Here is a 23107-nt window from a genome sequence, read left to right on the forward strand (position 1 = left end):
CGTAACGCGACCAAACTACTTAGGTCCCCGATTTGCATAGGAATCAACTTCTCTGATAGTACAAATTTTATGGTTCCTTTTCAGCTGAAATAGTTCAAAGTTGTTATGCTTATATTAGGGTCACTTATGCTTTTAATTGTGTAAAATATTATTTACTCTTATGTGTTTATGTCGTATCAGTATCTTTAAAATGTGTTTAGAATTATCTGCATATATTATATACGAGCTTTTGCCCGCGGCTTCGCTCGCGGTAAGAAGTTTTAATATATACAAAGTTTCATCCCCTATTTGAACCCCTTGGGGTTGGAATTTATCAAAATCCTTTCTTAGCTGATGCCTACGTCATAACATCTACCTGCATGCCAAATTTCAGCCCGATCAGTCCAGTGGTTTGGGCTCATTTAATAGATCACTATGTCAATCAGTCAGTCAGTCACCTTTGAGTTTTATATATATAGATATTAATTGTATGCATATTATGTATATTTATCGCCAAACCTGTAGTCATCGCAAGTATAGAATAATAAATATTGTATACAGATTGTAACTAAAAATATTGATTATTATACTTTAGGGTGTGTATGTATCTATTATATTATAGAATTCACTGTCTAAGGGTGCGTCCACATTTGTATCAGATCTCCGTCGCGATCATCGCGCCGTATCAAGTATGCGTATCATAGTGTGGACGCCTATTAGATCATTCTGCCGATCATGCGCGTATTTGATACGACACGTATCAGATACGCGGTTAATAGCGATCGGGGCGTATCATGATACGCGTATCATTTTGACACTGAGATCTGATCGCGCAAATGATACAAATGTGGACGCACCGTAAGAAGCAGTGCTGAAAGATTAATTTTTCTTTTAGCTTTTGTATGGGCAAACGCTGAGCGCTTGTCCATACAAATCACAAAAAATGCTGTTTCAACGATGCTACTTTTACAGTGAAATCTATATGAGGAGCTCATATGCTCCCTTAAATATTATCACTTTGTTTTGTTACACCCTGTACCAATGAGTTTCTAAAATACTAGAGTAGCAATGTCTTACAAAAGATTCTCAGAAATGCGTAACCACTTTTTTGTTCAAAAGACAATGTCGAGTCATATATTCGTTATGTCGTTATGTATGTGAGATATGCCTGCAGGCATCTTCGAAGTGGCAACGCGTTGCTACCGTAAACTTCCAATCTAGTTACGTTAGTAACATAGAATATCATTGCCCTGTACACACTGTAGATTTTTTACCATCGAGGAAAATGATTCCTAGGCAGTTGGCGGACTTACGTCATGTGGTCGGCTTATGTCAATTCAATGTTAGCTGTGATCGGTCGGCTGGGTTTGACTTAACGCGACCAAATTACTTAGGTCCGCCATATGTCAAGGAATCAACTTCTCTGATAGTACATACACAATGTTTTGACCTTGTCTATCAAGCGTTATCAAAAGTATCAGACAAGGACAAAATACACTGTAATTTAATAGTGTCTATAGAAAACACGACCAAAACAATAAAAACTTCGTTTTGTATCTAATAATATATATTTTGTATAGCTTTGTAAAAGATGTTATATGATACGATCTTTTGATGCAGTTTAGTAAGTTTTGTTTCTCGCTCTTTCATGTGAAAGAGAAAGCGAAAAGAAAGGGAGGTCTGATTTTGAATGACAGATATTCCATGTGTTATATTTTTATAGACGATTTATGTGACTAACTTAGATTTTGTTATTAAACATTGTTGTATATTTATTTGTTTCATTGTTCTAGTCTCTAGAGAGTTACTCAAAATTGGTTTTGAGCCTTAAAATTTAACTGCCAGAGACGAATATTAATTATAGTAATTACATAACGCCTCTAGTCCACCGACGCTGCGAACTGCGAAACAGTGGCGAACCGATTTACTGTCTCATCCGCCACACGACAATGGCTTATATTGCATCTCGCTCTATTGCTGTTTCGCAGAGTTTTCGCGTTTCGCAGCGTCGTCGGTGTACTAGAGGCGTAGCCACAGAAATAAATCAAAATAGAACGGCGACGCGCGTCCGTTGCTAAGGAATCGCTCGTGTCAATTTTTGCTTTGCTTTAGATAAAACAAATAACTTACCCGTGACAAGAAATACCTCCTTTTGACCGATTCACTTTCGTACTTCTGTTTTTACAATTAGACACTGCACAATGAAGCATTTTTGCACCACCGCTCCGGTGTAATCAAGGAAACGTGCGCGCTGACTGAATGAACGTTCAACGAATCTTGCACGACAGAGCAAGATTGAAACACGCGTACTCCACCCGCTTAGCCGTTCTATCTTGATTTATTTCTGTGGGCGTAACTGTTAATTGAAGATTTTGATATAAGCCCCGTACATTATCTGTCAAACTCTTCATTTAATTACAGAAGTAAATAATATTCTTCTCTGATTGCGGCAGTTAGTCTATGATTTGTCTATTGACTTTAAAGTTAAAGTTATTGAAATTTAAGTCCAATGCGGGTATAAATACAGTTTATACTTGCTTGCTTATCTTGACCAGATTATAGGTTATTTTAAAGGGATGTAGTATGTAGGTAATCTTATAAGACCTATACAATGATAGCTACAGCTAGGCAGCTCTGTGACAATGTATGCAGTACATGTTTATCAAATAGCCCGTCAAACCATGTCTAAAAACATAATGTCCTAATATTTGCCCTAAGATATTGTTTTGTGTAAATAACGTCAAACTGGCCAGAAGATAAGATACCTTTTTTAACGAATGAGGGTCAGCTGACATCAAAATGCGACAATATGTGGATTCATAAACATCTGAAGAGTTTGTCTGTTTAAAGGCGCTAATCGCACGATCAACTAGACCAATTTTTATGTTATTTGGTACAGATATGGCCTCTTCCACTGGGAAGGAAGACAAGACTACTTTTTTGTGGGACAATGTAAGGGATCCGCGAAATTCCTTATTTACGCGAACAGGGCAGCGCGAAACGTCTAGTTAGTAATACGAAATTGCAGACATCAATGTTATAAAAAAATTTATGCATCGTCGAGTTGCGTCGCGTTTCGTAGCGGTGAGACCTGACCCTGAGCAACATAATAATACTCTGACCACGTTAAATCCCCCTAAGGGTATTACTGTCATGGGCTCAGTCAATTTCTTCCAGCTGATTAAATATAAATTTAAATCCAATTAAGCTCACGTCAAATTAAGAAAATTGCATAATACTGCATAATCCAATCAAATTGAGATGACATAATAAGTTTCGTATAAATTAATTGTGTTTATATATGATTAAACTTAACGTGGGCGGGCTAATACCGCACTTGTGAGTCTTCCATTAGAACTGACACAGAATCGTGAGTTCTTCGTCCAAACGCCCGTGTGTTGCCTTCAAAGTGATATTGCAAAAAATGTTTAACCTCTACCAGCATTTGAAGGCGGAGGGGAAGTCTGAGGCAGAGACGACGGGACATGACAGGTTCTACCAGGAGAGATCCAGGTCTAGTTACAGGAAGAAGAAACGTAAAGGCGCTTGCAGGCGAGCGCAGTCGGCGGCAGAGCTGGATCCGGAGTCGGTGGCTGCTGCTAACAAGAGGAATGCTTTCCGTATACGGTCTGTGTCCACGGATAAGGAGGAGAGTGAAGGTAAGACTTGCCATGTTAATTTGATTCCTGACTGCACACGAACATTTTAAGGCGACGCCTTGATAATTTGGCTGTAGCGATATCGATTTTTCTCAGCAATTACTAAAGCTAAGAAATTAAAGTTCAATGTCAGTATTCATCATGTCTTTGTCTTTGAATTACCCATAGCATAACACGATTGGTCAACTTTTATAACACAGAATAATCAATCAAAAAGACCTCTGTAAAAAAGGGATTCCTATTTTGCCAACAGAGGAGAGTGATTTAAGCTTCCAAAACTTGTACTTAGATTGGTTCAAGCATACACTTTAATTTGCCCATAGCTTATATGAAATGTATTTATGGTTTTTAAATTACGCGACAAAAACCATTTTGTCGCTTACGACCTTTCCATTTTCCATTTTTTGCTGTTCCATTGCTTGTTTTCGATGGTTTTTAAATGGTCCGTGACCGTGTCAATTTGAATTTGATTATTGAGCTTGCTGTAGTTTTGTTATTTGATATTCTTATACCTGTAAGAAATAAGCCATCTCAGTCTAACTCAGTTAGAAAATAGTGTTACCTGGTGTTCCTGTGAACAAACATGAACTGTTAGTCCATATTTTCAACCCTTGACCGATATTTTGTTTAAGTCGGATTAAGCCGTGCAAGTACGCTACGGCCTACGGTGTATGCTATGTGCGATGCGTATAATGTGCGATATAAAAATAGATACATTACAATACATTTTTTTAAATGAAATAAGGGGGCAAACGAGCAAACGGGTCACCTGATGGAAAGCAACTTCCGTCGCCCATAGACACTCGCAGCATCCGGAGAGCTGCAGGTGCGTTGCCGGCCTTTTAAGAGGGAATAGGGTAATAGGGGAGGGTAGGAAAGGGAATAGGAGAGGGTAGGGAAGGGAATAGGGTAGGGGATTGGGCCTCACTCGGCGAAACACAGCGCAAGCGCTGTTTCACGCCGGTTTTCTGTGATCCCGTGGTCTTTCTGCGGTCGAGCCGATCCATTCGTGCCAAAGCATGGCTCTCCCACGTCAAAATACGTACTACTACTCTGCTACTTGCTAGATCGAAATTTCGAATTTGCGTAAAGCCTTGATTAGGTATAGCTAATCCCGCACAACTACCATACAGGAAAAATACCTATCTACAGGCGCGGTCCGAAGGAGGGGAGGGGTGTCATTCATCTAAGGTCAAATTGAAAAATCTCAAAATCTTGCCATATAATAAAAAGAAATTTCTAGCTGTTAGTGTAGTGACTATGGTAAGTTACCCCCCCAAATTTCAGGCTACGACCGCGCCTGCCTATATCTATTGTTTTCTTTTTGAAAGACAAAATCATTGTCTAGATGAGGAAAAGTCCTTAGAACATAAAGGATACTCTTGTTGCCTCTACACCTCTTTCATAAGAGGATCATCGAGAGAGATAGAACGATATAATCCCATAGGTAATTACTCATTTTAAACCACATCAGCTGTTCAGTTATTTCATACATATCATCTCAAACTCTTTTTGCCTTCTAGAAGAGAACTCAGAGAAGACTCCACTAGTTGCACAGAAGATAGATTCCCTGGCGAAGCTGCTGTTCAACAAGTCGATCATGGGCTCCAGTTCTGGGAAATCATCACCATCGGAGCCTTCAGCATCGCCGCGGTATGCTATTACTTCTATTCCGATGTCCGGGTCAAAATGAGCGTATTATACCAACTGCACGCACTGTGTGTGTAACTGTAATCTGTAGTGTCTTTGGACCTGAGGCCTAAGCAGAGTAGACAGAATTATAGAGTATGCCGACTTAGAACTGATGTTGAAATTTTTAAATTTGACGTATTATGACGAAAATCGTTGCTAGGGTTGTTAAATTGTTACCTACGAATTTAAAAATATGACATATTCGCTGGACGTGTTCCTCTTTGGTCGTATTGTTGTTTGTGTTTTGGCACATGCGATTAAAATTGTCAGAATCCAATTTTGAAATCTTTATTTTAAATATTTAAAAATAAATTATATCAGCCAGCGCGAGGCACATTCCATTTATAATCCTAGTGAAACCCGACGAATTTGACAGATATTGAAACCTGTCCGTCTCTTTGCAGTCGAACTACTGGTCGTTATGTCTATTGTGGCCTAAGGGTCAATTCAGATGACGCGTAGATGCATTTTTAAATTTGTACTTAATAGACCGTGGGGGTGAGACGTCTTGCAAATCTGTCCAAACCATACTTCTACGCAGACGTGTCGCGTTTCGGTCTGAATTCGCATTTCGCAGTGCCTAATTTGACTGAGAATCAACAACTTTTAAGCGGCGCGCCTAGCGTTGATCAATAGCCGCAAGGTATGTTTTAAAATTCGAGTTTAACGGAAATTATGTATAGTCCTGATTTAACCGTTTTTTTAATGTTTTAAAGAAAATGTGATTATAGAACGTGGAGATTTTTGCTGCAATAAACAACTCATTATTATGTTGTCTAGGAACAGGACAACATATTTTATTACTGCTTGCCGACAGAGGCTTAAAGTATAAGGTGTCAGACGATCCACCTGTTGGAATTTGTAGATCGATAATGATTATAACTGACACCTTACACCGTCTAAACGGATTATATTTTAGGGTACTGTAAGGGCCTTGTTACACCTACCGACTGCGTGGCTTGACAGTGCTCTCGGCCAAGCAATGTCTGATCCAGACTGACGAGATGATCGTGTAACCGTGTGATTGACGGACTGATCATTTTTTTATTACGTACTTTCCGGCCAACATTCTGATGTCAGTATCAGACTGATAGACTGAACTGATGCCAGACTGACCGTGTAACCGTAATCTTAGAGTTTAGACGATAAGTTGTTTTTTCAGGTACGCAGACCGGTCGATGGAGAGCTCAGTCGCTTTGGTGATTTGCAACGAGTACTTATCAGTCACTCCAAGGTAAATTGGTTTGACTATTTAATTAGCGTCTTAATTTCATTTAAATTACATTGAAATGTATGAAAAACTTTTCAATGTAAAATTACTATAAATTGTTTATTTGTACAGTTAAAACAAAAATGTAACATTAAACATTTGTCGACAGATGTAAAGTTGTTAATAAAATTATTCTTATCCTAATTGTATTTGTACAACTCAAGTTCTGGACTCTTATATATCTTATAGAGATAATAATGATCCCACTGCTGCCACCAAATTTTCTGTTTTTAAGTTTTTATTTTTAACTTTTTTTCAGATATGAACTCATATCACCGCTCAGTTGTATCGGCTCCAGACCGAACAAGCAGTGGTTCGCTATCCACGATAACTCCATTAAAACTGAACGACTGCTTTCGCTGGTATGGTTAAATGAAATTAACCTTAAGAACCTTTAGGAATAGAAAATTTGAAATATCTCCTATTACTATTACTCCTATCCAACTTACCAGCATAAACTTATAAATACTGAGTGCGTCAGTACATGGAATTTGACATAACTCATCGCTAAGTGTCATCAGTCATGACGCTTATAAAATCTGGCGAATGCATTTTGACTATATTTTGACTATGAGCAGTGGCGGCATTAGGGGGTGGCAAGGCCCAGGCGATTGCCCGCCTGGGCCTCGCTCTTGCAGGGGCTTCGCAAGGTGTTTTTTTGGAAGACAAAGGGCCTCGCAAAGACCTGCCGCTCAGGGTCTCACAAAGACCTTCCGCCCGGGGCCTAGCAATATGTAAGGCCCCACTGACTATTGGGTCAGCTTTTGTCTCCATAAGTTGTCTATCGTCTCCATAATTTATCTATTGTCTCCATCTGTCTCCAGATCCCCCTCCCGCCTAACTGCGTAGTGGAAGCGAGTGAGCACACTCGCGGTCTGATGCTGGAGCTGTTTCGCGCGCTGCACCACCCCTACATCTACCCTGTGCTGGACCTCGAGCTGCGCAGCGGCCACGCGCTAGCTGTCATACCCTACAACCCCAGTGGCAGCCTCAAGGATCTCATATACAAGGTATTCTCTAAAAATATTTTAATTAAAATATAATGCAATATACCATAAGTCATAACTCATAACGTAACAAAAGAATCTGGCTTCTGATGTGAATCAGGGCTTTAGAACTCTTGCCTTGCTAAATGTGAATCATGCCCTTAATCCTTATAGCTCTTGTCATATTCTATTTAAAAAAAACTAGGCCTTTTCATCCGTTGTGGATGATTTATACAGTATTTTTCAGAGCGAAGTAACCACTCCTCAAATACTGTAGTACCTGGGACAAGATTTTTAAATGTCCGTATGGTTGCCCAAGCGCATACGACATTCTCGCATCATAGTCGGCCTAGTCCAGAGGAAAGAACTAGTCAATACGTCTGGGACCAACTATGTGCGGGTTTCCTCACGATGTTTTCCTTCACCGTACGAGCGTCCGTATTATGTACTTGAGATCAGAAAACGTCTCATAGGTCATATGTCATAGGACGCCTCCACCCGGGTTCGAACCTGCGCCCCCTAGAAGTGCGAACCGAAGGTCTACCCATTAGGCCACGGACGCTCTTCATATTCTATTAACCACAGCCTCCACTTACAGAGCACCTGGAGCGAGGAGTACTCCCGTAAGTATACCGCCACCGGCGCCGGTCTGCCGGTCTCCCAGGTGGCGCGCTTCGGCCGGCAGCTGCTGGAGGGGCTGCTGTTCCTAAGGGAGAAGGGATTCCCCCCCTTCTGTCACCTCCACACAGGGAACGTTATACTGCAGAATGGGGTGGCGCGGTATGTGTTTGTGATAATTTATAATTATGTTTGGAGAAAAAGTAAAAGCGTTTAGACGTGGGAGAGCCATGCTTCGGCACGAATGGGCTGGCTCGACCGGATAAATACCACGTTCTCACAGAAAACCAGCGTGAAACAGCGCTTGCGCTGTGTTTCGCCGAGTGAGTGAGTTTACCGGAGGCCCAATCCCCTACCCTATTCCCTTCCCTACCCTCCCCTATTACCTCTTAAAAGGCCGACAGCGCACCTGCATCTCTTCTGATGCTGCGAGTGTCCATGGGCGACGGATGTTGCTTTCCATCAGGTGATCGGGTTTGCTCGTTTGCCACCCTTTTTCATAAAAAAAAAAGCAAAAATGGACTATGAAAGAGAAACCTTACCGAATTATCTTTCTTTTCTACAAATACACAATTATTAAATACAGGTAGCAGTGGTAGTGGCAGTAAGCACCGGAGTATGGAAATATTATGCCACATTGATATGTTGTGTCGTTGGATGGAAACGGTCGATGAAACAACGGACGGGAATAATAGAATGATGTGTTAGGGTGTTTGTGCACTACACGGAACTTTACCATCCGGCGCGGCGCGGCATCTCGATTTCCTACCTTATTTATATGGCAAACATGAAAGTTATGTACGTCGGACGGTAAAATTCCGTGTAGTGCACAAGCGCCCTTACGCTGACACCATCTTATATTCTGCTAAACTACTGAGTACTGACTGGCCCATTGAGGTCAACTCACATTGCAGCCTGTCGCGAGGCTTTGCGATTGAGGCATTATTTGGAACAGAAAGGAACAACCTAAGGAGCAAGTCTGTCAATTCAATGTGTATCTTCTTGTGTAGTAAGTAAAGTTCATTCAGTTTGGGATGGGGAATTCAAAAATCGCACGTCACGCTGCAATGTGATGTGACCTTTATTCTGTATCGCCGACACAACATTGTGGCCTCTTCGTCACACGTTAGCATCCAAACTTAGCTCCTACCACCCTACGATTAATGTTCACATTCCAGTATCAGCGGTCTCGAGAACACTTTAGTCGCGGCCACACCTCGCCGCTCGCTGCCGTTGCGACACGCGGAGGTGCTGTCGCTCGGCCACGTGCTGTTCGAGATGTGCACCGCCGCCGACACAGATCTGACGCTGTTGGCGACGTTGGCGCCGAGTTATTCACAGGTAAGTAAGGCCTATGTCCAGCGGTAGACAAAATTAATATAGGCTGACAAGACGTTCCGCGCGGCTTCGCCCGCGAAAATTAGATATTTCACAGACAAATTAGTCCACAAAAATAGCCTATGATCCTTCACATGGTCTACTTCTTATCTGTGTCAAATAACAGAAAAATTGCTCCAGTAGTTCGTGAGATAAGCCCTTTCAAATAATTTCCCCCGTTTTTTTCCACATTTTCCTCTATTTCTTCGCTCCTATTAGTTTTAGCGTAATAAAATATAGCATATATCCTTCCTCGATAAATGGGCTATCTAACACTTAAAGAATTTTTCAAATCGGACCATTAGTTCCTGAGATTAGCGCGTTCAAACAAACAAACTCTTCCGCTTTATAATATTATAAGTATAGATTTGATTGATAATAATTAATAAGTAAGTTAAAGACTTGAATAAGACTTGGATAAGACTTTGATAGTTGATAGTCACTGCTGATAATGATGATGCTACTGATGCTGATGCTAAACATCCTACAACAGAGTAACTTCACAATGTTCTTCAAATCCAATGCACTCAACCTCAATACAATTGAAGAAAACATTAGAGGAATTTTTGAATTCTCTATTGCGAGTGTCCATTAAGAGGATACACCAGGGGCGAGAGAAATTGAAAATAGGTATTTGAAAATGTATTGCTGTCTCACCAATCTCAAGTCTCCCACCGCAGAGCGCGATGGAGACAACACGACAAAAGTTCTAATAAAAGAACAGAAAATCTTCGATTCGTTGTCCGCTGATTCCTTCTCCAAAACTTAACCGATTTAAGTACTTTTTTCATTAAAAATTAAAGAAAGGCTTGAGGCTATGTTTTACTTTTTTTGTACATTTTAGCCAGTTTTGTTTTCTAGGTGTTTGAACACAGAGGAAAATCTTGCCATTTTTTGGGTTTTTGGACGTTCTTATCTTTTTTAATAATAAAATTATGAAAAAAAAAAAAGAAAACATAGGGACATGCTAATAGTGGCCATAGATATTCAGGGAAAAAAATCATAACTCTACCGGCATTATCTAGGGAGGAAACAGGGGACAGCGTTTGTGTGGAAAAACGGCGGTGTGGAATCCTCTTAAAGCTGATCGCCCGCTTGTCAGCACCGCACGCGCCGTACGCGTCGAACGCACCGCATAGTACACGAGATTCGGGTGAATGTGCGAAGTTTCATATATTGCATTCAATGAATACTAAAAATCGGCGCGTGCGGCGCGTACGTTGCCGACAAAATATGTGCGATAACCTTAAACCTTTTTTTGACAACAGATTTATTTATTACCTATTGAAGATGTATCTCTTATTTAAAGAATTGAGGCCAAATTCAATTTCTCAAAAATGCAACGTCGCTTTGCGTATCTTTCCGCCGCAGTATAAACTGATCCTAAAGCTTTTACCGACATTGATGTAGGTGGTAGATATTATGGGCCAGATCTTCGGGCCACGGCCGCCAAACCTGCACGAGCTGGTGATGAGCGAGCTGTTCCGGAAGATCGACCTGCGGGAGATGAAGGGCTCCTGTCTGCCGGTCAGTACCGCTCAAACCACTGAACGTGTTGCGCTGAACGAGAAGCTCCCATAGGGCATAGTAAGTGAAACTACAGAGAGATGGGTAAGAGAACATAGAATTGCATTATTTCGCTAAGTCCCAATGTCACCAATGTCTGACCATAATATTAACACTTAACACTCTACAGTCAATGCTATCGAAGCGCCACTTTGCATGAGGCCAACATGTAAACGCTCCCTCTGGCGTCATTTTGATCAACAGCTGCGTGCGAAGCAGGCCACGCCCCCATAGCAATGTCATCTACGCCCACAAAAGCAGCCTTGTTAGGTCTAAAAATTACATTGTAAAGCGCTACCACTATTTACATTTAAATTAAATAAGCATAAACGCTGCGACAAACATAGTGGTTTTTCTCCTAACCAAGGGCCGTACCGCGAAACCGTTTTGAGACTAAAACAATCGTACGATATTGCTGCATCCTATTCTAACGAGAAATGACCTGTTGTTAGAGCAGGACGCGGCATTCTCATCCGAATGTTTGAGTCCCAAAACGGTTTCGTAGGTGCCTACTGGCTCATCTAAATAGCCCCATGAGACCACCGGTGATCGCGACAACAATAGATTTCCAAGAATCCGCGATCGAAGGATTAAAATATTCCACAGAACTTCAGCCAGCGTCTGTCTCGCTCGTGTCTATCGCTGCTGAGCGAGGTGACGCGAGCGTGCGAGCCGCGCCGCCCCGCCGCGCTCGCCGCACCCCCCGCACCCGCCGCGCCGCCCCTAGTGCGCAGGTGAGAGGTCCGACTGTCTGCCTCTGTCTAGCTTAGATGGTATTTGGTGTTATTCGAAATTCAACCAACAAAAGAAAACGCGGGGTACCTATATGTAACATATTTTATATGGGTGTTAAAAAATTCTGTTTATTGGAATACAAATACGTATAAACTATATTTTAATTTTTTATGTTAGTATTTTTTTTTTGCTCTTTACAGAAGACACTTATTAAAAGATCAAGACTACACGGAGGAATGGCAGCAATGGTGAATATTTTTACTGTACATTTTGTAATAATTAAACAATATACAAAATTTTTGAGTATCATTTAACATCTTAAGTATTACAAGAAGTTTCTAATATACGGGGCTTATCAAAACAAAGTGTTTATACTTTAGGGGGTGTACTGTGCACTGTTTATGTCCCCTGTAAACTCCTGTATAGAGTTCGCTGTGAAAGTAACCAGCCAGCTTTTTTACGATTCCATACCCAAAGGGTAAAAACGGGACCCTATTACTAAAGGACCCCATACATTAAGGCGCTTTGCAGACGACGGATCGGGCGGGCCGGTCAATTTCCCCGCGAACGATAGCACAAAGGGAATCCTATGTTACCAATGCACACGGCGGGCAAAAAGAATGCGCTGCAGGTGCCCGGCGGACACTGGCGGCGCATGTCCGCGGTTGCCCGCCGTGGATCACACAAACCAGTTTACATGCAGTAACGCAGACGGCGTGTGCTTTGGCCTTTGTGTACGCGGCGCGGGCAGCCGCAGACATTGACGGACAGATGCGGTCTTTATTGCTTCGTGAACAAAAAGCCTGCCCCGCCCCGTCGTCTGCAAAGCGCCTAACAGTTCGCCGGCAGGCCGCCGCCTGGCAGTTAATCGGAAAAGAGCAGATACCCACAGTTCCCCTGACGATTTTGTATCGACGGTCAATGACTGTCAGGCAGCCTGCCGACCAGAGCCTGCAGGCGGACTGTTAATGTGTGGGACCCTTAAGACTTCGATGTCTGTCTGTCTGTTCGTTGCGGTCGTCATAATATAATTATTCATATTTTCATTATTCTTATTAGGACTCTATAACAATACTGTGCTTATATCTGTTTTATATACATAGGTATAAATTAATGAATATTCATCGGCTAACCTTTAGCCGGCCGATAAGAACCTACACAAACAATAAAAGTAAACTTATCAAACTGACTGACAGATATCTCACTTCAGAGGTGGTTTTGGTGTTTTGTAACGAAATTTTGTTTGTTTATTTGTGAGTGTTTTTCATACAAAATGGGTGATAAAAAAGGAAAGATGCCGGCCTGGGTGAATTTTGTGATCGGCGGATCGAGCGGGTAAGTCATTTTATAAAATTATGCATGCATATAATGTCAATGATCTGATTATAAGGTTGATGGTCTCATAAAAAAGTATTATGCATACGCGTACCTTCAACAATCACTTTCAATCGCAATATTTAAACGTATTATTATTACGTATTTTACTGGAAAAACCACAGACATAGATCAAGATAGATACCGCATGTACTTATGTACTATGGCACTTCCCAAACGACGAGCAATGCTCGTCTTTCGAAAGTCTATTCTTTATTCTGCTATAAGAATCGGACGTCAATCGGAATTTTAAAAATGCCCAAATGCCTAAGAGTACCGTATTGAGCTGTAGAAATTCAAATAGAAACGTTGGCCAAGATAATGGACACGATTCTTATCATTGGTACGTTACAAGTAGGTAGGAAAAAAGTGACACGCTCGTTTTCATACAATGGAGCGATATGCGGTATCTATCTTGATCTATGTCTGTGGGAAAAACTGAAACTCAAAGTTTCGAATGAATTAGACTACTTGAGATACTAGATAGGTAAAAATCGTGCTCAAAGATTCAGTTACATACATACAGCCCAAGCTCATTAAAGCGTGTTAAAAATCTATACTATTAAAGCCTATCAAATGAACCAGCATGCTGGCGATCTGCGTGGTGCAGCCGGCGGACCTGATGAAGACGAGGATGCAGCTGCTGGGCCCGGAGCGGAAGTCGCTGGTGGCGGTTGCCGGTGACATCCTACGGACGGAGGGCGCGGGGGGCTTCTACAAGGGGCTGACCGCGGCGCTGTTCCGACAGGCCACGTATACCACGGGCAGAATGGGCTGCTTTAACAGCGTGTCGGATTATTATAAGACGTAAATTGAGATGTTGGTAATTTGTTTACTGGCGATGGGATACTTAGCCCGGCCGCACATTATCCGAAATTCTGATCAGAAAAATTCGGACGCCCCGCCCCGCTTATACATTATGACACGTCAGAAATTCTGAATTTCTCTGATCAGAAATTTCGTAGTTATAATGTGCGGCCGGGCTTAACCGTCTGATTCACATAAGAAGCACAAAACTTTAAACTTACTAAGTATTGCAAGAAAACCTTTATCGCTTACCAACCTGCGTTATCCATGAAAGTGTAGCGGACCGGCGGATAATCCTGATGAGTGATGGTGCTTTTCATGCTTCTGAGATCGGCGCGACATTTTAAATTACCGGGCTTTTTCAGCCTGGTTCAGTATGGCACAGAGTAACTTACATAATATTATGCACGATATCAGATATGTCATATTATGGCGCAGAGTAAGTACCCGGTTCAATCGGAAAAACTTTCTTTATAGCCGGCGCCACTCAAATTTCCACCAAAAGAATGAGTATTAAATGCTAGATGGTACTGGATCAAAATTCTAACATAAGACACAAAGCTTAAATCCAATAATTCTAGCAACCACCTTCTCTATATTCCATCGAAATGCTGACATAGACAAAACTAACCCAATCTCTACATTCCAGCAACTACGGCACCCCAAGTTTCGCCACGAAGGTCGGCATCGGCGTGGTGTCGGGCGCGGTGGGCGCGTACGTCGGCACGCCCGCCGAGGTCGCGCTCATAAGGATGACGGCCGACGGGCGTCTCCCGCCGGAGAAGAGGAGGAACTATAGGAATGTGTTTAATGCTCTCGCCAGGTATGTACTATCAGAGTAGTTGATTCCTAGGCAGTTGACAGACCAACGTCATTTGGTCAATTCAATGTAGTTAATTTAATTCGTGATCTGACGCCATACATGCTACGGTCTAGCGGACAGCCCCCGTAGACAAGTGGCAAAACGCTAACGCTACAAAATGTATGGATTTGACATTAGTATTCGCTAGCGAAGCGATGACTTAGTATGTCAAATCGCATACATTTTGTAGCACTAGCGTTAGCGTTAGCGCTTTGCCACTTGTCTACAGGCCCAGCCCCCGTAGACAAGTGGCAAAACGCTAACGCTAACGCTAGCGCTACAAAATGTATGGATTTGACATTAGTATTCGCTAGCGAAACGATGACTTATGTCAAATCGTATACATTTTGTAGCGCTAGCGTTAGCGTTAGCGTTAGCGCTTTGCCACTTGTCTACAGGCCCTGGTCACCTGTGCAGTTATGCCTGCGCTGGTATCACTCGATACGTACGCGTACGGTGCGGACACATTCATCCGCACCGAATACAACGAATTCTGGGATGCGGGCATGCGGCGCGTACGTTGCGGACAAATTTGCGATCACCTTTAGACATGAATGTACTGTCTTTCAGAATTGTGCGCGAAGAAGGACTATTCACGCTGTGGCGCGGCGCGGGAGCTACCGTCACCCGAGCTATGGTCGTCAACGGCTCGCAGCTTGCTGTATATGCTCAGGTCTGGGTTGTATTGTTATGATAGCAAACGATCAGAGGGATAATATGATAGAAAGTGGAACATCGGAGAAGTTATGCTAGCAAACGAGCAAATAATAATAATATCTATGGACGCTTCACACCACGTCACTCTGGACCCGTGGTATAAGTACCTGAATGACTTGTGTTACGGGTACCAGACAACGGAAATATATATTTTAATACTTTTATACTATACATATATTTAAGATTTTTATTATATCATACACATATTTAATACACATCCATGACCCAGGTTGTGTATTATAATCAATGAGATCAATTCCACCATTCAAACCATAATATCAACTTTGAAACCTTTTTGTTCCGTCGGCGGGATTCGAACCCGCGACCCCCGGCTTGAGCTACCAACAGCCCATCAACTGTGCCACAGAGGTCGTCAAATAGGCTTGATGGAAAGAGAAACATCATGAGCAAAAGGGTTGTCATACTTCCAAAAATAACTTATTAAACTTGTTACTCTCATTTGTACCTAAGTCCTTTTAAAACACCTTTTACGACCTAAATATTTAATAAAATAAAGCAAACATTATCGAATTCTCCGCTAGAATCCATACGAGGCTGCTCATTAAGAGATAATCTCAACTAAAACCTATTAACCTTAGTCTAGGTTTATCTAGGCTAAAAAGTTGGATGTATGCCCTGTAGATAAAAAGTATAATAATTAAATACTTAGGGCCTGTTTCACCACTTTCTGATAAAGTGCTTAATAGGCTATTCACAACTTTTTTGACAGATTCTCCATACTTGATCTGTCAAGTTAATTGGTGGATAGCCTTGTCAGGAAGTGGTGAAAGAGGCCCACTATTTAGGTATGTATGTGATTTATTTGCAGCTGTGTTATTGATAAAGGTTCAGGGGCCGACAAGTCCCACCCGGAAATAGCGGGTCACAAGCAGATAGCGGATCGCGTAGAACTGATTTGGCCGGGATTATTAAGAAAATCTCGTATTCCAGGCCCGCGAGATGCTGCTGACGCATATGGGCGAAGGCATCTCGCTACACTTCGTGTCCTCCATGATCTCCGGCCTGGCCACCTCTCTCGCTTCCCTGCCTGTCGACATCGTCAAGACCAGGTAAACAATTTTTTTAAAAATGAAATAAGGGGGCAAACGAGCCCGTGGTATTTCTCCGGTCGAGCCGGTCCATTCGTGCCGGAGCATGGCTCTCCCACGTTAAAACGTCACTTTAATAGGAAGCAATTCTTTTTAGTTCTTTATACACCGCGTGAACGAGCGGACGCATATAAATCAAACCTAAGGCTTCAGTCGAAATCACCGGGCGCGGGACAGGAGCAGCGGCGGCGCGGGCGTGGCGCATTCCAATGTATAGATTTATATGGAACTGGCCTCGAAAGCAGCGGCGCGGCGCGGCGTACTAGACGGCTTCTCGCGCCGCCGCCACGCCCGCCACGCCCGCCCCACATGCCCGCTGATTTCAAGACTGAAACCTGAAAGGCTGGAACGAACTGTCACCAGCAGTTTTTCCGGACCTATACGACCTGCAAACTTCAAGAAGAGAGCGTATTCTCTCTTAAAAGGCCGGCAACGCACCTGCAGCTCTTCTGATGTTGCGAGTGTCCATGGGTGACGGTAGTTGCTTTCCATCAGGTGACCCGTTTGCTCGTTTGCCCCCTTATTTTATTTAAAAAAAAAGGTTTTTGCTGCGTGGTGAGACCAGGAACTAACGGCTAACGCTGCCATATTGTAAAATGTCGCTTCAGAATGTGCACCAGTCGTTACTCATAATTCGACCACAAGCAAAATGATACAAAATAATCACGTTTATGATGACGATAAAAAGGTAGTTAAACAGCTGCTGTCGCCTCTCGAATCTCAAGTGACATTTTAAAATATTATGGCGGCGCGGCGCAGCGCGGCACGGCGTAGCGTTCCTATATAAAAAGATGTATATTAAGCGATTATAGCGCAATTTTACACAGCTTTTGGTGAAAAAACATAATTGCATACGTAATATGCCTCTATTTGACTGTTTGCTTTATAAATCGCGGCAACAAAACTTTAATATAACTTAAAGCTAGCTTTAATATAACTTAAGTCTAATCCTACATAGCGTTTATGCTATTTGCCAATTGGGGTAGTCAGCAATTCTTAGAGTTTTTTTGTTTTCTTTTTCAGAGTCCAAAACGCGGAGAAGGGCACCAGTCAACTGAAGGTCCTCACGAACGTGATACGAAACGAGGGAGTTTTGACCCTATGGAGTGGTTTCATCCCCACTTACTGCAAAATTGGCCCCCACACCGTATTGACTTTTATATTCCTAGAACAGCTGAACAAACTATACTATACTTATGTACAGAATGAATAAGGAAGAAATGAACTGTACAGTTCAGCTTGAACAAAACATGTAGGAAATTGAGGCCGATCAAAAATGAATGAAGGAGAAAAAACTTTTTGGTGCCAGCACAGATAATACTAAAAGTTAAAATAGAATTCTGCAGAGGCTAGTGGAACTACGCCTAAACGCCTAAACGGTAAACACACATAAACTGCGGCTCTTGTAAGGTGTGTTTTTTCTGTATGTAGGCCGTAGGGACTTTAATTTTTTTGTCTGAAGATGCCAGGTTTTTTCCGAAAAGTTGTGTAAATAACTTAACCTAGCGTGCTATATTTATAATACTTAAAGTATGTCAAAGGGTTGAAAATGGTCATATAATATAAGGGTTTGAGAGTTCAGTCTCCCAAAAGAAAAGATCTGACTTGGCGATTCCCATCCATCCTATAAAAATAATATTGTTAGATTTGAGTGTTCATACTCTCTCAACCGATCGGAGTGGTCCTATAAAGTATTTATTATTTATGTAATGTTAAATAACATCTAAGAAATATATTATATAATTGGCCATTTAAAATGTTTTTTTTTTTTTATTGTAGTATAGCTAACCAGTATAAAAATAGCTAACTATGCTTACTAGACACTAGTTATTCTGTCTATGAGTAAATATTTAATATACTATTAATAATTTGTATTAAGAGTTACAATATCAGATGTCCAACTTGTTCAGAATATTAGCGATAGTGAACAAAAAAATTGCGAGACTGCACTACGCAACACTACGCGGCGAGACGCGACGCGACACATCCTCCGCGTTCCACTTGACGTTAAAAACGATCAAAACGCTCAAAATGCCTTCTATTTTGAGCGTTTTGATCGTTTTTAACATCAAGTGGAACGCGTGGTTCACTTTCCAAAGATTTGACGTTTGAACACAATAATAGTAAAAAAATTGGCGGTTTTTCGCATAAATGGAGGCTTTAGGACCGGAAAAATTATTTGAAATAAAAATAACTACATTTTATGTGTAGCCAGATATAACTAATAACAATAAAGAATAATAACAGTTAACAGTTGAAGAAACCAGGTGAGGAAGTAGATAATTTACAAGGTTTGTTCAAATAGGGATCATGCAAATATATGTAATAAATAATAATATATATGAATTTTTTTTACAAAAATTACGAATTAAAAGTAACTTGAAACGGAACGGATTTCCAAACACCAGTCAGCGTTCAGTGACTTCACACCTGCCGCGTTCCATTTAGCATTAAAAACGATCAAAACAGGAGGCATTTTGAGCGTTTTGATCGTTTTTAACGCTAAATAGAACGCGGGGCAGGACAGCAGTGACGTCATACAGACTATAGATCCGTTTTGTCGCCAAGCGTAGTGTCGCTTTAGTGCGGTCTCGACTGTTTTCCTTGCATGAATAAAACCGAACAAAATGTAACAACAATTTTATTTAATATCACAAACTTTCAATTCCTTATTTTAGTCCGTTTAGAGTTATTTTACCTATAAGATTCTTTGAGACCTGTAGCTCTACCATGAGTTTAAAGCTATAGTATTTATCGATACTCGATACCGACTACGTAAATATTTAGTATGGCGATTTTAGTTCCGCAAGTAACCGCTAGAGGATATACAAAAAATTTACGTTGTCGGTATCGAGTATCGAAAAATACTATAGCTTTAAACTCATGGTAGAGCTATTGGAGGTGATTCCTATGTAGTTGGTAGTAAAGGTCATAATAAAGGTAAATAAACTCAAAAACGACTGTAGCTTACATTAGTGGGATATTACCTAATGCTGGGACTATAGTCTTTACTTTATAGGCGACAAAATTCCATAGTTCTAGGATTTACAGAACTGAAATTATTACTCTGCTGTAATCCAATAGAGTTCAAAATCGAAAAATTCAAAACAGTGTCGAATGTCGCTTGCGTTTATATCCTAGCCTTAGATATACATTTTAAGGTTAATAATAATTAAAACTAATACATAACACTTAATTAGATACATAACTAGGTAGTTAAAGCAATGTTCATGTTATGTAACCTCCTTTATCGGAAATCGGTCTCAAAATGAATGGATCACCTCTAAAAACACAAAACGTTATAATTTACATTAAAAACTACTATTTACAAGAATTTTTAAAACAAAGATGATATAATTGACCAATAAGAAGGAATGTCATTACTAAAGTAATATTTTTACAATCAATTTACAATGGCCAAAATTCGTCCTATGGCGTTATAAGATTTGACAATAAGCTACAATTAGACAAAACTCAATAAATTCTTAAATTATACATCAAGTAGTAAAATATTATACATATTTTTCATATTTGGTTACAAAAATATTGGTGAATATTATTATGGTGCGGGGAATTATTATAAGTATCGGTGTAATCACAACATTTAAACAATAACTTCAAATTTATTATGTTTATATGATTACAAAAGATCTTAGAATAAGTACAGGTGAAGACTATCTATGTAGTTTATTGGCACTGCTTTTATAATTTCAGCTAAAATATGGTTTTATAATTCGTTGTAATGTGTAAAAATATTTTATATTTCAAGACAACAAAACAATAATAGATTTTTAGATCGATTTGAGTCTTATAAGCTTCAGCAAAAAAATTAGTTCCCAAAAAATCCACCAGAGGGACAGATCACATACCAGTCACCACACATGAATAGTGCTTATCCTGTAAATATCGTGCCTCATAGTTCTCTGTGCCTCATCGTGCCTCAAAGAAAAGAGAGACAGTACGCTCATTTTGGGTAACTTTGAATGGGCATTGTCCAAAAAAAAAATCTCATTATGTGAAAGCTAATACGAGAAGCTTACCAAAAGTTCGAAACGTAATGTTGGTCGAATTTATTGCTAATTTAATGCCATTGAAGGTCAAACTAAGGTTAAACATATTTGTTCAAAAATGTAAGTAACTAATGGGTATTTTTTTCGTTTATATACAGAAAAACGATCACTGACCTTATTCCTCGAAATGTTTTTGTAATGAGCAAAATTAAAAAAAAATGGACAATCCCCATTGCAATATAACTTTGAACAATACAATAATGTATTGTTCAAAGTTAAACCGCAATTCAAAGTTACCCAAAATGACTGTAACGAATTTACCATACTCTAACAAATAATTGCTTCGAATTAAATTTATTTTATAATTTAAAATGTTTAATATTACAAATGTCTGCGGATTTTCAACGATGCCAATTTAATAAAATATTTTATAGTATGCAGTTATTATCCTGTCGTGTTTAAACAAATACAGTACTGTCCTATTGTCTTATTAAGGAGTGAGCACACTGAGACGGGCCGTGCCGGGGCTCATCGCAAAAATCCGCCTCCATACAATTTGTATGGAAGCGGAAATCCGCTGCGCCCCGACACAGTGTGCGATACGCGCATCCGCTTCCATACAAATTGTATGGAGGCGGATTTTTGCGATGAGCCCCGGCACGCTGAGCCCCGGCACGGCCACTCCTTTAAGCTTGCATTTCATTTCATAATACTACAATATGGGGCGTGATCCGAAACTTTAACCACAATAGACATAACGACCAGTAGTTCGACTGCAAAGAGACGGACAGGTTTCAATATCTGTCAAATTCGTCAGGTTTCACTAGGATTATAAATGGAATGTGCCTCGCGCTGGCTGATATAATTTATTTTTAAATATTTAAAATAAAGATTTCAAAATTGGATTCTGACAATTTTAATCGCATGTGCCGAAACACAAACAACAATACGACCAAAGAGGAACACGTCCAGCGAATATGTCATAGTTTTAAATTCGTAGGTAACAAGTTAACAACCCTAGCGACGATTTTCGTCATAATACGTCAAATTTAAAAATTTCAACATCAGTTCTAAATCGGCATACTCTATAATTCTGTCTACTCTGCCTTAACCGTCTTTTTGCATTTATCCGTCAAATGACTCTCCCAACGTACCAATAAGACATTTTACAGCAAAATAAAATATGACATGAAAGAAAGAATTTAATTAGATAATATTTGGATGGATTAAGTACCATAATTAGCGTGGTGTCTTTTTAGTTTACTTTTATACTGTTATAAGCTTAGGAACATACTTAAGGCCATATAATTTCTTCTGCAGATACCGTCGCGTCGTTGATTAATAAATTTTAAACAATATTTGATGTCTTTTTAAAGCGCCATCTACTGAACCACTGTTAAGACCATTCTTAAGTACTTTGGGCCCATAAATACAATAAACTCAATAAAACAAATAACAGAAATATTGAAACAGAGCTGCCTGTCGGCTATAGCAAATGATAGCATATGATAGCTAAGCTTGACCCGACCAAATTACGTTGGTCAGCCATTTGCTTATAAATCCTAATACTCCAACAATAAAATTTCTGCTCGGCCACTTTTTTACTCGATTTTGACTCGATTACTACTTTTGCCTTTTTACAAGTCCGCAACAGAATATATAAAAAAAGAAATTATCACTTCCTTTATAACATACTGATAAACAAACACGTATTGTGTGCGTACGCCGATTTGACGGTGCTGTTAAGCGTTTTTCATCGTATGGTCAAGCAACAACTCTATCGATAAGAAGCGTAGCGTGCTTTGGGAGGGCCCCGTATAAAAGTTTGTTCGAGGGCCCTCAGGAAGGGTAACTTGCGCAATTCGCATGAAAGGTAACAGTAGCTACGCCCCTGCGGCGCCATTACAAAAATGGCTAATTTAAATTATTATGTTTCCAGCACCTTACATCATCCCAGTGGTGCTAATATTTGGAATTTTCCTCATTTTCCTCCGTTTTCGCGTGATTTTCAACTTCTTATCAGCCGTTTAAGTCTGGAAAATGCCAAAATGTTGCCATCAATATAAATTTTACATACTTAATCAAATTATTATTATTTATTAGTATATATTTTCAATTCGCTATTAACATGATACATTTTGCTGTACTAAAAATTAATGTTTTGCTTTCCATTGAACATAATAACGACATTTAAAAAATATTATGTCAAATCAACTGTATTTGACCTTTCTAACTACTATGGGTGGGTTGCACCAGAGGCGTAGTTAAAGTTAAAGTTATGGTTATTGTATGTATTATAGTAAGGGTAACTTTAACTTTAACCTTAACTTTGACCACAAAATTTGA

General features: G+C 40.3%; 3 protein-coding genes and 2 long non-coding RNA genes across 6 annotated transcripts in view; 3 read left to right on the forward strand and 2 right to left on the reverse strand.

Moving 5' to 3' along the window:
- The window catches only part of LOC121735548, an 18420-nt gene extending 4684 nt beyond the window's left edge, over positions 1-13736 (reverse strand). The window contains exons 1-2 of the long non-coding RNA XR_006036876.1: positions 13725-13736; positions 2198-2202 (exon numbers count right to left, since the gene is read on the reverse strand). This is a non-coding gene — a long non-coding RNA (uncharacterized LOC121735548). The remainder of the gene's footprint in view (positions 1-2197; positions 2203-13724) is intronic.
- On the forward strand, positions 3082-12176 carry LOC121735524 (slowpoke-binding protein). Its single transcript, XM_042126364.1, has 10 exons — positions 3082-3638; positions 5162-5291; positions 6493-6564; positions 6860-6962; positions 7425-7610; positions 8185-8366; positions 9383-9545; positions 10992-11108; positions 11754-11881; positions 12083-12176. Exons 1-10 carry the CDS (start codon positions 3404-3406, stop codon positions 12132-12134), a joined length of 1368 nt encoding a protein of 455 aa, XP_041982298.1. The 5' UTR covers positions 3082-3403; the 3' UTR covers positions 12135-12176.
- LOC121735547 overlaps positions 12667-23107 on the forward strand; it is a 17550-nt gene continuing 7109 nt past the window's right edge. The window contains exon 1 of the long non-coding RNA XR_006036875.1: positions 12667-12880. This is a non-coding gene — a long non-coding RNA (uncharacterized LOC121735547). The remainder of the gene's footprint in view (positions 12881-23107) is intronic.
- On the forward strand, positions 13080-18432 carry LOC121735534 (mitochondrial 2-oxoglutarate/malate carrier protein-like). 2 transcript variants are annotated; one of them, XM_042126378.1, is made up of 6 exons: positions 13080-13103; positions 13842-14063; positions 14713-14886; positions 15496-15598; positions 16594-16712; positions 17775-18432. In XM_042126378.1, the coding sequence occupies exons 2-6, from the start codon at positions 13843-13845 to the stop codon at positions 17962-17964; spliced, it is 807 nt and encodes a 268-aa protein (XP_041982312.1). In that variant the 5' UTR covers positions 13080-13103; position 13842; the 3' UTR covers positions 17965-18432. The 2 variants fall into 2 exon arrangements, with proteins under 2 accessions (XP_041982312.1, XP_041982311.1); XM_042126377.1 differs by lacking the exon at positions 13080-13103 and adding an exon at positions 13115-13217.
- Positions 21875-23107, reverse strand: part of LOC121735543 — a 7312-nt gene continuing 6079 nt past the window's right edge. The window contains exon 4 of the mRNA XM_042126393.1: positions 21875-22794. Coding sequence (XP_041982327.1) covers positions 22781-22794 — 14 coding nt within the window. The 3' untranslated portion in view covers positions 21875-22780. The remainder of the gene's footprint in view (positions 22795-23107) is intronic.

Source organism: Aricia agestis, chromosome 17 (genome assembly GCF_905147365.1).
Source record: "Aricia agestis chromosome 17, ilAriAges1.1, whole genome shotgun sequence".
NCBI lineage: Eukaryota > Metazoa > Arthropoda > Insecta > Lepidoptera > Lycaenidae > Aricia > Aricia agestis.

Coding starts and splice junctions, on each gene's coding strand:
- LOC121735524 (XM_042126364.1), top strand. CDS start 3,404: ATGTTTAACCTCTACCAGCATTTGAAGGCGGAGGGGAAGTCTGAGGCA. Junction 11,109..11,753: donor TGAAGGGCTCCTGTCTGCCG/GTCAGTACCGCT, acceptor AATATTCCACAG/AACTTCAGCCAGCGTCTGTC. Junction 11,882..12,082: donor GCGCCGCCCCTAGTGCGCAG/GTGAGAGGTCCG, acceptor TGCTCTTTACAG/AAGACACTTATTAAAAGATC.
- LOC121735534 (XM_042126377.1), top strand. CDS start 13,156: ATGGGTGATAAAAAAGGAAAGATGCCGGCCTGGGTGAATTTTGTGATC. Junction 13,218..13,841: donor GTGATCGGCGGATCGAGCGG/GTAAGTCATTTT, acceptor CAAATGAACCAG/CATGCTGGCGATCTGCGTGG. Junction 16,713..17,774: donor GTCGACATCGTCAAGACCAG/GTAAACAATTTT, acceptor TTTCTTTTTCAG/AGTCCAAAACGCGGAGAAGG.